Below are 15,087 nucleotides of genomic sequence, written 5' to 3'. Positions count from 1 at the left end.
TCAAATAATGCATTCGCTCAGTATCACTAAGCGATTCATTGAGATGTATCAATGAATTGAAAGTGTCATAGAATGCAGGCCAGTGCTTAATGTCCCCTGAAAAGCTAGGTAAATTTATCCTAGGTAGTTTTAACTTGCTAGAGGTCTGGGGCACACTATTATTGACATCACTTTCAGCTACCTCACTCGCATAATCAGATGGGACCAAAGTCCTATGTAGTGTCAAAATGTGATAGTAAATTTCATCACATTGCCCTTGCAATTCATCAACATTCTCTTCATCGTCTTCCTCTAGGCTAAGAATGAACAGATGACACTCGTCAAACGAGCTTCGATGTTTCTCAACCTCAATAAAGTGCGAAAGGAACAAAGTTAAATCTGACCTGTCTTGTAGAGCTTTAAGACCAACCTCCAACGCTTTTGATAGCCTATTATAAGCTATTGTTCTTTTTCGCCGCAACGCCGGTAAATCTTTAACTGTGTAGTTCACCTCACTGTCTTTCTTGGATTTTCCAAGGGACACGCGACGCTTCACTTTGCTTGACATGGCGATCATTTACGAACACACTTGCAGTTTCACAATCACACGAAATAAACACCACTTAACTTAAAATCGGTAAAGTAAATAGCTCAGGCTAAACAACACGAATCGGAAGTAAATGACATCCAACTTGACAGCTGACTTTTATCACCGCCATAACTGACTGACATAAGAAGAAAAACGTTTCGTTTCACCGAAGTATCCAAACGTGTTGCTACGCCCGCCGACAAAAACATGGAATGAAACTTAACGAAAAGAACGTCTCACAGATTGTACAAGTCTGAACAATTACCTAGTTCTATAGACATGTATGTAGGTGTAAGATCGAGAAAATTCGGTCGAAATGTTCTAGGTGAAATGAATGAAATATAAATATTGTAAGTAACACGACTGTATAAACACCGCATGAAAAGAGATTGTTTATACGATCTTACAAAATATTGTCCTATGCGACAAACGATAAATAAATTCTAGCAGCTTAAAACTGCGACTAAAATTTACAAATCCACAATGAATCTACACAATATCCGCCATTACAACACGAACTTCACGAGAATAAAATAGATAACCAGTTTATTTCACGAGAACTTAAAATCTTACTGGAATAATCAGGCTGAATCGTATTTGCTTTAGTTTACGTTAACCGATATATTTACAACAGGTTAAATAATTAATTTTCCGACAAAAGGCACAAAATACTCAAAATAAAACGGAAATTAAAATTAATTTTAATTAACATTTAATTTGAAATTTTGAACAAAAATGGCGGACGGAATTATCTACAGTTCCCTGGTTTCGGCACCAAAATAATGTACCAGCACAGTGGGTGTCTGGTACATTTGGGTCGAGAGGATCTCGCCGAAGAGAGCTATTAAATAAGAAAATGTTTTGATTAGTCTGATTCCGGCAAATACAATGCAAGCACACTGACCTGTTCGAGCTCGGTTCTGAAGCATCTGCGAACTTGTAGTGGACGACTTCTTAAAACCTGGCGCCAGGGACAATGATAACACTCCAACAAATTAAAAGTTTTGTTCTTGATGAAAAATAACACGAATTACACACACAGCACACGTTTTAGTCTTTGTTAGCAAAGGACGAATGTTTTTGAACTGGCCGACACGAGCTTCACAAACTCACCTCCTCTAGATGGCGCTTGGTGCGAGCATGCGCATTGGTCAATGCGTAATGCCATCATCAGACTGTTTAAGTTAGTTGAAAAAGCGTAAAAAAAACCAAAATCGAACACTGCCCTTCGGGCATCTGAAGATACCTAACGAACCTAACCTACCTATTAATGTGTAATAATGTGGACACTAAGAGGTTACGATTGTTAGAATAATGATTTCGAGTAAATACCTATATAACAAATATTATTTATTTACCTCCTTATTCATAAACGACAATCAAACCTATTTTAGTTAAAATGCCGCTAAAATTCGTTTGTCCTTATCTGTCACTTCGACATTTTGTATTTGTTAGAAAGGGACAAAGCATTTGTTAGTTAACATAGGCTTGTTAAGTTTTATGAATAAGGGGTTAGGCTTTCGACATTTTAGACGTATGTGTATCAAGTTTATGACAAATAATATTATTATTTAGAACATGAAACTACCGTGAGGCTCACTCATATTAAATATATTGACCGGATAACTCACGTCTTAAATCGAGTTTAGCTCGACATGTTCGGGCTAATCCGTAGCCCTTCGTCTTCATTATTCATTTTGTACTTCGATATTATATTCATACGACCAGTCGTGTTGTATGTATTTCGAACGTTATAGATTACGAACGTTATTCATTTAGGCTTTCCACATTCTAGACGTATGTGTATCAAGCTTATGACATTTGATTTTAGATGTTATGCTACGTAACCCCAGAGACGTGGTTTCACTAAAAGGGAGAGTGAAATATTTTCGAGAAATAGGGTCCTGTAGTGTGGTGTATATAAATGAGGCTCCCCATGAGGCTGACATAGTCACATTTGGCCTTAAGCCTCGTTAATATATTAGATATAATAATAATAATACACGTCACAACAGAAAATGTGATAAACCCTTTTTTCAGTTTATAAAATTTTGCGAGATTAATTTTAAAACAAAATGTACAATATCATGTATTTGAACTAACCTGCAAAATAACACTAGGACTGGGCCCCGGATGTCCCTCAAGGTCCGGCTGATAATCAAAGTCAAACTCCTTCCCTTGGCCCTTACTGTCCTCGTAATAGGGCTTAAATTCCCTCGCCCCCACACCCTTCACTTTATCCACATAACTTTCCTTTGTATCAAAACCAATATTAGATACCTTCTCATTCCTATATTCAGGCGAATCAATATCCACATCGACCATAGAGAAACAAGTCAACTTTTCAATCTCTTCATCAGCCAAAGTCTTTTTGAATTCATCCAAAAGATACCTCTTGTTTTTCTCTATGCTCTCTAACGTAACTGGTCCATTGTCTATGTTCAAAAATTCGTTTTTGTACGGGAACAGTTCTTCGAATTTGTTTTTAATCTGTTCTGGTGATATGGGTTCGTTCCTTTTGCTCTCTTTGTTGGTTTCCGGGAGAAGGTCTGTGATTGGCTGGTCTTGTTGTATCAATAGTCCTTTCTCTATTATTTCTTGTTCGTGTTCGACCACTGACTTTTGGAATTTTTGTAGGTACTGAAAAATAATGATTTGGTATTAGAACAATGTAAGCTTACGACTACTCGCTTCGCTTCATCTTTTATAATACTGTTAGATAAATATATGGATTTATTTACTCACTAAAAATACTTTTAAACACAATATGTTAGGTAATTATAAGAAAATAACAAAAGGATCATCAAATGTATACAAAAAAAATGAATACAATAAAGTGAGAGCCAAAAATATAATTGAAACGTAATTGAATTGTAAGTAAAAACATGAAAACAAAATGAAAATTACAATTTTGATGTCAAATTTAGGAAAAAGGAACAATTAGTCAAATATATAATGAACAACATCACATCGATGGCGGATGCGATGTGATGTTCTTATACAGCCACGTAAAGCTCCGAACAGCTCCCCGCCAAAACAGGACGATGCCCGGCCCACACTCGAGCCGACCCGTTCCCGACCCGCCGCCGTCATTTGCGTGCGTTGCGCTTTATCGGATCAGTTCAGAATCAGGGTGGCTCTTAGACCAGCTCTACAGGTGTCCGGATGTGTCCTGACCTGGTCCGGCGGGTGTCCGGCGCGCAGCAGCGTGGCGTGACGCCGCCTGTCTTCAGCGAGCGCGGCGTCGTCGGGCTGCGGCGCCGGGTGACTCTTCTGCCGCTCCAGATCCACGGCCTCCGCCTCGTGGGCTGTCTTGTACTCTATGCGGACCCCCATCGCCGCTGGTGGGGGAACAAAAGCTTTTAAGATAAGATAAAGATAAAACATCATTTATTGCCTCAACACAAAATAGAACAAAGAAGACTTATTTTTAACATTACTAATTAATATAAAAACCAGCCAAGAACGTGTCGGACACGCTCAAGATAGGGTTCCGTAGACGTTACGAAAAATCAAATCGTATTTTTTGAATGACTTTGTATTTTATACGGATCTTCCAAGTTTAGGAAGTACGATGTGGCTTCCGCCTCGCTCTCTCCATTTAAGTGGATTATGGGAAACTAATGCTCAAGCAGCGAACAACCATTTCGGAGGAACATAGGGCCTACAGACAGTATCGTTTATCGTATTGTGTATGAGAAAACTGTTGTTTAGTACGTTTTTTTAACACTGTATGCCAAACGGAACGGAAGATAAATGGGAACAGATGAATTAGAGCGACAATTAAAGCCACAACCGCTGAAATTAAACGAAGAAACTATAGGGTGTGTGTGGCGTAAAAAATACGATAAATAGAACGGATAAAACGGTACAGAGCAGTCCAGATCATAAGATTTTTCGTAGCGTCTGTGGGCCCTATTTCTATGGCATTTTTTTTATTACACAGGATGGCAAACGAGCAAGCGGATCTCCTGATGGTAAAAGATCATCACCGCCCATAGACACCTGCAACACCAGGGGATTGCAGATGCGTTGCCAACTTAGAGGCCTAAGATGGGATACCTCAAGTGCCAGTAATTTCCCCGGCTGTCTTACTCTCCACGCCGAAACACAACAGTGCAAGCACTGCTGCTCCACGGCAGGATTAGCGAGCAAGATGGTGGTAGCAATCCGGGCGGACCATGCACAAGGTCCTACCACCTGCATGTTTTAGAGGCTAGTTTTAGTCTTATTACTGTAAGGTACAAAACAAATCTCTCTTTCTTTCTGTCTATTATATTTAGTTTAGCACAAAACTGCTAATATTCATCATCGTCATTGAGCCGCAGGACGTCCACTGTCGGACATAGACCAGTTGCTTCGGTTAGGAGCGGCCTGCATCCACCGTGAACCCGCGGCTTTAACCAGGTCATCCGTCAATCTCGTTGGTGGACGTCCTACGCTGCGCTTGCCGCGCGGTCTCCACTCGACAACTTTTCGGCCCCAACGGCCATCTGTTCTCCGTGGTATATGGCCTGCCCGTTGCCACTTCAACGAGCTAATTCGCTTGGCTATGTCGGTGACTCTCGTTCTTCTAAGTATCTCCTTATATCTGATATTATTCAAGCAAATTAACAGTAGGATATAATAGCATACCGTTGCTTTTGCTGCTGCAGAATCCACTGGTGTCAGTTTCGCTGCTGCCCTCAGAGTTCAAATCCGAATCATCAGTATCGAAATCACTGAAAACAAACAAATAATCCTATACTTTTTTACCCATGACGGAACGCCTGGGTTATTTGAGTGTTGCAACCACCTCATTTTCCTGGTCACATTTTTCTACGAATTGGCTGTAAATTTCTGATGTCGTTTTTGATTATTTGATTGTTTGTAGGGGCTGCTAAGAAATTCGAAGATCGAAGCTCGCATCGTACCGTCCCTCTGTCTCGTATTAAATAATATAAGTGTCAGCGAGACGACGGCAAGACGTGAAGTTCGAATTTTGAACTTCGACCACTTTTATAGAAAAGTGTTCACATAAATGAGAGAGAGAGAGAGAGAGAGAGGTTGTTAGTTTGGTTTAGGTTAGACATCTTTTCTCTTACGCTCTTTTTATATCTTCGATCATTGACGCCGTGTGAGCGAGCTCTTGTCGTGTGAGAAGATCTATGAGATAGGACTCTAGGATTTGACGACCGGATGGCCAAATGGTTAGAGAACCTAAATAAGCTTGCGATCCCGGGTTCGATTCCCGGCCGGGGCAGATATTTGTATAAATAATACGAATGTTTGTTCTCGGGTCTTGGATTTAATATGTATTTAAGTATGTATTTATCGATATAAGTATGTTTATCTGTTGCCTATAGTCTATTCACGTTAAGAAAATAGTGACTCATCAGTGCAACTGCAGACTAAAGCCGTATTCATACTGGGGTTCAAAATAAAACTATTTATTTCATAAAAGCAGTCTTATTATTACACATTATTTTCAAACATAAATATTACGTAATTATTTTAAAAATTATTCAAAATCGTCAGAAGTTTCATTCACATTTATAATAAAAGAATTCTGTTCCGCGAGTTCCATAACATCGTCTAATTCCCATATGTTTTCTTCACTGACCACGTGCTCACAGCATTTCTTCCATTTGTAAGTCTATTGTTACTATTCCGTCGTAAAACAGCTTTTCTACGTCTTTAAGTTTAAATGTGGAGTTATTGACAGCAATATAATTTTTTATTTGAGCCCAAACCAACTCTTTTGGATTGAGTTTACAATGGTACGATGGTAGGCGGAGGATGTCAATGCCATTTGCTTTGGCGGTTTCGTCAACTAAATATGAACAGGTGAGGTATCCATTTTTAAAATTGTCAAAGACACGTCTGTACTGTCTGAAGGGCTTACTTCAAATGGTCAATGTGAACACGGCTTTCTAATTTACTATGTTCTAATTGGTCAAGGGGCGTGGCTAAGCTGAGTGACAACGATGAGTCACTATTTTCTTAACGCGAATGGACTATAGTATCCATAGTACAAGCTTTGCTTAGTTTGGGACTAGGTCAATTGGTGTCAAGTGTCCCATGATATTTATTATTTATTTGATTTTAATGACCAAAAATGAATTCACAACCTTTTGTCCACCCAAATCACGGTATCACAGTAATTTTGTATTATCAATTAATACGTGATAGGTTTGATTTTTGTCACAATGTCGCGATGAAATTTCAAAACATCAGAGCATCAGAGCCAAAAAACTTGCGGACGCTAGGTGGCGCTGATGTCGTGCACATAGCCAATACAGCAAACATTATCCTAAGGCACTTGTCCCACCGCCGACGATGAGCGAGAAGCGAGTAGAGCGAGTAACTAGAAACGAGTGGGCGAGCAGCGAGAAGCGAGTGTAGTTTTGTCGCTCGGCTGTAAGCGAGTGTTCGCGTGCGACGGGCGATTACTCGCTCCACTCGACTCGCTCGTCCGGGGCGGCCGCCAAGCTGACATCGCTGAGAGCGAGTTCTCGCCGACAGTGTGAACAGCCAGCAATCAACTATTAATATATGTCTCTTTTACTCACACAAGATCTTATATCTTTTGTTCGTTTCTTGAGCGAGAAAATAGTCGATACCCAATCGTTTCCTCGCTGGCGGTGAGACAACTGCCTATGTGTATCACTGAATGTCTCCTCAGTTACGGGACAGAACAACATACCTACACTAAAAGTTGTTTAACTACCTTTTGCTGGCCATGTCTATAGTTCGGGTTGTGTACTGGGATGGAAGAGATTAACAAAGTAGGTAGTTAATATTCGTTAATATGACACATGTATGTTATAGAAAAGTTCAGAAGGTGGGCTAACCAGGCGGGAGTCGGGGCGCGTTGGTAGGCGCGTGGCAAGTAAGTTGGTTGTGTACCGACTGGCGTCCGTTGGCCGCGGGCCCCGCGTGGTTAGCTAAAATGCTGATCACACAATATGTGGCAGGGGTGTCGCCAAAGTTGTTTGACCCACAAATACCATTTCTACAAGCTCACCTAGACATGTAGGAGCAGTCGCTGTCAGCCATTGAGAAGGTCCGCGACGGATTGAACTGGTTCTTCGGCTTCTGAACCGGATCGCACCAGTTTGCACCGCCTGAACACAGAAGAATCGAACAACTCTTTATTGCACATCAAAACAATGAGCTGAACAGAAAACACAAGTACCTAAGATATTATTACTATTTTTCAATCTAGTCGTGACCACGGCCACTGCAATGTGGCTGAAACGTCGAGGTTATTTTATTACTCGTTGTTAGTGTGACAAGGGGGCCGCTATGTTTATCTGTACCCCCCTCGCCATGCGCAAAAATTACGTAACAAAAAAATACAAACTGAGACATGGATGCACAGAAAAACCAGAAAAAGAGACCAGCGCTGGGAATCGAACCCGCGTGCTGCGTGCTATAACCCCTCTGGACACAACACCAGACACAGTTGAAACAGTGTTGAACAGTTGTATTTTCGATATGGTTCATTTTTTGGCACAGTTACGCTGGCAAGTCAGCATGAGAGCATTTAAAGGCCAAGAGCAACAACTGGTGCTGCGAATCTCTCACTTTTGAGGACATAATAGTATGAAATTTTTACAAAAAAAACTGTGACGTAACGAGTTGTTCGAAACCCCCCCCCCCCCCCCCCCCGTCCCCTGTAACTCATCGTAACATTTTACAAGCCCCCCCCCGTCCCCCAATGAGGGCTATCGCGTATGAATTCGCCACTAGAGGCGCTAGTGTAGCGTGAGGTCTCCGAAATGTCAAATATCATAGTTTTTAGGTGAGCTACGCGGGTTTATTTAGAATTAAAATAATTTTGTGAATATTTTGCATTACCTGAAATTAACTATGGCAATTATGCGTTACGGGGCAATGAAGTCTGTGTTTGGGAGACAATTTTGTCTTTCGGAAACTTTTGTCCTCCCTTTTTTCCGAACAAACGGGACTACGCAACACTGTGGTATGCTCGATATTTTTATTGTACGGTTTTAAGGTGTATTAAATATGTTTTTAATCTACACTTTGTATTCACACTCGTAATAACACACTTTGGAAATCAACTTAAAAACCTCACGCAACAGTGGCGCCATCTAGAAAGACAAAAAACGATAGCCCTCATTGAACCGTCTGCTCGTTCGTCGGCTGTTATATAAAACAAAAATTGTTTGTGAGATAGTTTACGGTGCGTGTCACTGACCGGAGGCAGACGTGCAGAATGTGAGGTTGGAGGGCAGCGGCTCGTGGAGGTCGTCGAACTCCGCCGGCTGCGGGATGGACGACGCCATGTTGTTGTCCCATGTGCCTATCTCGAAGCCCTGCTGGCACATGTATACAATACAATGAATCATTATTGGGGTCACTATTTACCGGCCCGGATAATACCGTCATGGAAATACCGACCCGATTTTTCATTACGTCCATACCACATACTTATAATGCCCATACCACAGTATAACAAGTTTTCCCTGCAGTAGGCTTTGAAGTTAGCGATACCACAGCCTGTATAGCCTGTGTGTGTTTAGGCAAGCAAGGAAGGGTTGTCACAAATTTAAAATTTGGAAGGTAGATTTCTTTTACGAATCGGTACATATTGGTATTGCGAAATTATATAAAACAAAATTAATTAGGTGTGGCATACTTACTAGAGGCACGAAGTATCAAAATATACTATTTTTGAAATAAAAACTTTTTTTTTCTACAATATACTCGTATACTTTCATAGATTAGTAACCGACAAATACTTTCGGTTTCTAGGCTTAACGGACTTAAAGTTCCTGTTATTCTTCCTGTGTTAAATCTTAGTTCCTTATTCATGCGAGATGAAAATTTGCAGTACATGTCGTATGCGCCATAATAAATTTTATTATAAATTTAAATGTTATTAACGCGATAGCCCTAGAAGACCTGTCCCAACCCAAGCTACTAAGAACGGCAAAGTATGCAGCTGGAGCTCCTCCCACCCGCGTCTCACCCCTCACGCCCCGCACGATTGCTCTGTCTAAACGTCTCCGTCGCATTACTGTAGGGAAACATGTTATACTGTGCCCATACATTATAATGAAATTCTAATGAGCGCGTTCTCGCCAACATACAGCCATATCAGTTTGACGAGTGGATTTAGATAGTAAGCAATAGGGGATATTAAAGCTCTGCGCAGGGGGCGACACTAGCGCAAATCTCCATGACAACGTCAGTTCTCTTTATATTTTGTCGCCATGACAGATCATGACCAAAGAGTATTAGTATATTTATTAGCAACAAAATAACATGATATTTTACATTGATAGTAATGATTCGTTCTTTCTTTCTTTCAGAGCTATATCTCCAAAAATTTAATTGAGTTTATAGTGTTTTTAATTCATAAACAATCTAGACTTGAGTCGATTTTGATTCTCAAATCGATTGTAATATTCGCGATTCAAAAAATGTATGGAACTATTATTTTATTATTGAATGAAATTACCAATCGACTAATTCGAAAATCGCAACAAAACATGATTTTTGTTTTTTTAAGATGTTCGAAATTTATGTAATTAAAGTATTGCTTACCGGTACTTTAAATGTAAACATTAAGATGCAACCACAGATAGAAGTTTCTTAATGTAGGTCATTGGCTTATCGTCTCTGAACATATTATAGGGAAGTTATGATATGAATGTAGATAAATACATATTAAACATCCAACACCCGCGAACAAACATTCGTATTATTCATACAAATATCTGCCCCGGCCGGGAACCGAACCCAGGACCTCAAGCTTCTTAGTCAGGGTCTCTAACTATTAGGCCCATCCGGTCGTCTAATTTACACGATAATAGATAAAATATAAATAACAATACAATAAATAATACTCACACTTTCAGCGTCTTCTTTTTCTTGCAGAATATCATTTATTGTTTTCTCTTTGGGTTCGGCGATGTCTTCATTTCCTTCGTTGTCTATCCTTAATAAAATATATAGTCGCTGTTAAATAAGATTCAATGTATGTATGGTCTCTGACCATGGGGCTTTAAAATTCTATTGTACTAGCATAACTAGCTACTTTTGTTTTGTAACATTTTCAAATTACTGGTGTTGCAGATGTTTATTACCCCATACATCCCTGTATTTTTATTATTATTTTATTATATATTAGTTTTTAAGTATTTTATTTGTAATCATATTAGGTACTTATTATGAAAAAATGACTTTCTGCCAAGTTTCTTGCGGCGCATTCTTCGTGGCAATGATGGTCTTTCCGAAAGCGCTGGTAGTTTAATAAAATGACGTGTAAAAGTGCCCATTGCGGCCTATTTACTGAATAAATCATTTGAAATTTGAATTTTGATTTTTTTTATGGGCGGTGGTGATCTCTTACCATCAGGAGACCCACTTGCTCGTTTGCCATCCAATCGAATAAAAAAACAATGTATCGGAAATAGTTGTGTTATCGCTGTCTCATGGTACTACATGGTACGGGGGCAGCAGCTGACCCCCCCCCCCCCCCACTGGGTATGCCCATATGAAGGAAGCCCAATTACCTTATTTTAGTAAATGGTTAACTTACTTCGTTTCAGTTTCGTCTTCTTCTTTGACTTCTACGTCGTTCTCTTTCTTCTTTTCAGTCTTTTCAGAGTCAGCGCTTAAAACCTTTAAACAAAACAATAAATCGTTCGGTTTGTCCATGGCCTACCAATCCCTACAAGCTATATTTAATACAAAAAAACAGCAATAGATGGCACTACTATTTCCATTCGTAAATTATAAAATGTGAATAAGCCGAATTAAGTAGAAATATTAAGATTAAAATAAAGACTAGCATATTTTATAAACACAATCTTCACATCAACCTTAATTCAACTCCTTAATTTGAAGATAAGAAACACCATAAAAATAATAAATTGAGAATACGAAAGTATAGGCTACATGTGGCTACATTTCAGCTATGAGGCTTGCGTAGTGTTTTGCAATTGTGACGCTAGATGGCGAATAACCGAAATGCGCTTGCTGGGCTTGCCCGCGTTTGCTCACATTCGTCGAAACTATTTGAGAGAAACATACCATTCTCTTCTAATGACGTAAATAAGACAGAGACATCATGCGTATCTCTAGTCGTCTAGGCTCAGTTGGTGAGCTTGTTGGTTGTTGTCAGTGTACCGTATCCTTAGTGTCTCACTAGATGGCAATACGTATCGTGTTATTTGTGTTCTCACTGGTGCCATCTATTGGAAAATCGAAGGAAAGAAAAATAGCCAGTTGAATAGCCAGTATTAGGGTGATACCATTTGCTTGTACTAGGTGGTGTCTCTGTTTTATGTGTACTCCTTCCTTATTCTAAGGCCGGGGATCGAACCGGGACCTCAAGCTTCGCAGGCATGTTCTCTAACCACTTGGCTATCCGGGCGGCAAAAAGGTGGATCAATGACGAAGACGATTACCTCGGACAGGCTCCAGCCGAAGTCCAGCGGCGGCCACTGGAACCCCGGGCAGCTGCTGTCGTCTATCCTCGGTATCCCCAGCCCGACGTCGATGGCCACCGCTCGACGGATCTCGTCGGCTATCAGGAGGGCATTGATCCTGGAATAATCAGAGTTTCTACAACATCAGGGCAATATTTCACCACGCTGATAGGTGCGACTACTATTTTTATAGAGAGCCATTTTGAAAATACGCGCATGTCAAAGTCAAAATATCTTTATTCAATTTAGGCTATAACAAGCAGTTATGGATGTCAAAAAAAAAATCTACCACCGGTTCGGTAAAACCTCTGTTGAGAAGAATCCGGCAAGAAAATGTTTTTTTAAACAGATTTACAATATTATGTTAAGGGGATCCCATGGCCCAATGACCTTCGATCTGAATTCCTTAGTTTTCATATGTTTTTTGTAGCTTATTATATTAACAACAATGGCTAAGCAATATAGTATCCCATATTTACTTCAAAGTTCATTGTTTTCGAGATATTTGGCATCAAAGTTGAACAATTTTAGGCCAAAAAACTTGTTTTCTGGCCATAACTTTTGTGTTAATAAGTTTCAAATGAAAACCCTCGACCAGTTTTTAGAGACGTCAAAGACGAACCCAAATATGTAGATTTCGTATATGTTAGACCTTTCACGTCAATAGAAATAAGTGGTTTTTTTTTTCAGACAATGTTTCCTGACACAGCTTTATGTATGTATGTACCATCATCATCGTGTCAACCGAAAGATGTCCACTGCTGGACATAGGCCTTCCCCAAGGCTCTCCACTCAGACCGGTCTTGTGCTTTCCGCATCCACCGCGATCCCGCGATCTTTACCAGGACGTCGCCTACCAACAGCTAGTCGCAGGTCGCGGACCGCGGATGTATGTATGTGAACTCTTTATTGCACATAAAAATAAAAGTACACAGAGAAGAGTAGAGAAGGCGAGCTTATCCCTAACAAAGGATCTCTAATCTCACGTCAAAACATACCGGCAACCTGGATCCATCCTTTTTCTTACATGAAACTGAACGTGATTGACGCCTCTCACCTGTTGTAAAGTGCAGATGAGACCAGTAACAGCCTATTCACTCTAGCCTTGAAGAGCCCTAGACATCAACCAAGCAGTCTTTGCATCAACATCAACATCGAATCTGGTAAACAAAATACCTGTAGAGCACACAGGCAGCGCCACCCTTTTGTCAACAAACATACCTGTAGAGCACACAGGCAGCGCCACCCTTTTGTCAACAAACATACCTGTAGAGCACACAGGCAGCGCCACCCTTTTGTCAACAAACATACCTGTAGAGCACAGGCAGCGCCACCCTTTTGTCAACAAACATAACTGTAGAGCACGCAGGGCAGCGCCACCCTTTTGTCAACAAACATACCTGTAGAGCACACAGGCAGCGCCACCCTTTTGTCAACAAACATACCTGTAGAGCACGCAGGGCAGCGCCATCCTTTTGTCAACAAACATACCTGTAGAGCACGCAGGGCAGCGCCATCCTTTTGTCAACAAACATACCTGTAGAGCACGCAGGGCAGCGCCATCCTTTTGTCAACAAACATACCTGTAGAGCACGCAGGGCAGCGCCATCCTTTTGTCAACAAACATACCTGTAGAGCACGCAGGGCAGCGCCATCCTTTTGTCAACAAACATACCTGTAGAGCACGCAGGGCAGCGCCATCCTTTTGTCAACAAACATACCTGTAGAGCACGCAGGGCAGCGCCATCCTTTTGTCAACAAACATACCTGTAGAGCACGCAGGGCAGCGCCATCCTTTTGTCAACAAACATACCTGTAGAGCACGCAGGGCAGCGCCACCCTTTTGTCAACAAACATACCTGTAGAGCACACAGGCAGCGCCACCCTTTTGTCAACAAACATACCTGTAGAGCACGCAGGGCAGCGCGACGGTGGCGAACCAGAGCGGCGCCGCGAAGGGATGCACCGTGCAGAGCTCGGGCACCAGGATCTGTTTCTGGTCGAGCCGGTCGCGCTTGGCGCGCCGCGTGCGCTCCGACGACACCGGCAGAGCCACGCCCTTGCGGTTCACGTATCTACAACATTTAATTAAGGCTAGAAATCATCCGTAAAGAAAAGAGCGAGGAATGTGTTTTTTATGAACCAATAGAAACGCTTCATCTACCTCGTCTTGCTCTGCTTAGCTGTTTCCACCAGAGCGGTGCTTCGCGAGGATAGGTAAATGATAATGCTCGCAACACATCCTCGCACATTACTGGTGGAAACGCTGTATAAACGTGTGCTTTTCTTATTAACACAAGGTGGTAACATTCACCCCCCCCCCCCCCCGCCTAAAACCTTATCACCGACCTGGGCGTCAGCAGATTCAGCCTCGCGCTGGTATGGTCTACATCCAGCAGCGGCTGGTCGGGCTGCGTCAGAGTCACGCCGTACTTGGCGCTGTAGTACTCCCGGAAGCTGGCGTGCGTGGCCGAAGGGAACGCCGAGTCTGGGGTCAGGTTCCAGCATATCTCCGCCACCAGGAAGAACTGGGGATAAAAACGAATAGACATCATCAACGTCATCAGCATTCGTGGTCAAACTCAAGCCTATTTATATTGAAAAAAAAAATTGTTCTAGCCTTTCAGTGCAAAAGTGTAAATACCAAGCGTTATACTCGTAGAGAAAATCGACATGTTTCTTGCGATGTAAGTTTTAAAGTACAGTCGAGTTCAAACTTGCGAGCAAAAATTTGATCAAATATATCTGAACACGACTCTATTGTTAACGGCGTAGAAGCGTGTTTAGATATTTATGATCAAATTTTTGCTCACACGTTTATGAACTCGACTGTACATAAAATTAGTTTGTTTCATTGACGACCAGAACCAAAAAGTTATTTTTGACTTAATAACTATCCTAAAACATTTAGTAATAATGTAAGTAAAATGTAAGCAAAGGTCATCAGTATGGTTTTTTTTTTTATTAAATAACATAGAAATATTATCAGGTTATATATTTATAATTACTTTGCTCGATAACAGTTGTTTCCAGTATTTTACATATAAAAAGAGCAATATGGGTCCCAGCATGCTC

The 15,087-nt window shown here is 41.1% G+C and overlaps 1 protein-coding gene across 1 annotated transcript in view; it reads right to left on the bottom strand.

Annotated features, from left to right (window-relative positions):
- Positions 1 to 15,087, bottom strand: part of Dcr-1 (Endoribonuclease Dcr-1) — a 113,154-nt gene that overhangs the window by 25,465 nt on the left and 72,602 nt on the right. Inside the window, exons 23-32 of the mRNA XM_074110296.1 lie at positions 14,362 to 14,540; positions 13,917 to 14,087; positions 11,992 to 12,130; positions 11,121 to 11,203; positions 10,430 to 10,517; positions 8,772 to 8,889; positions 7,575 to 7,674; positions 5,204 to 5,289; positions 3,746 to 3,909; positions 2,672 to 3,208 (exon numbers count right to left, since the gene is read on the bottom strand). Of these exons, the coding sequence (XP_073966397.1) occupies positions 2,672 to 3,208; positions 3,746 to 3,909; positions 5,204 to 5,289; positions 7,575 to 7,674; positions 8,772 to 8,889; positions 10,430 to 10,517; positions 11,121 to 11,203; positions 11,992 to 12,130; positions 13,917 to 14,087; positions 14,362 to 14,540 (1,665 nt within the window). The remainder of the gene's footprint in view (positions 1 to 2,671; positions 3,209 to 3,745; positions 3,910 to 5,203; positions 5,290 to 7,574; positions 7,675 to 8,771; positions 8,890 to 10,429; positions 10,518 to 11,120; positions 11,204 to 11,991; positions 12,131 to 13,916; positions 14,088 to 14,361; positions 14,541 to 15,087) is intronic.

Source organism: Choristoneura fumiferana, chromosome 30 (genome assembly GCF_025370935.1).
Source record: "Choristoneura fumiferana chromosome 30, NRCan_CFum_1, whole genome shotgun sequence".
NCBI lineage: Eukaryota > Metazoa > Arthropoda > Insecta > Lepidoptera > Tortricidae > Choristoneura > Choristoneura fumiferana.
This window is presented reverse-complemented; position numbering and strand designations above follow the sequence as displayed.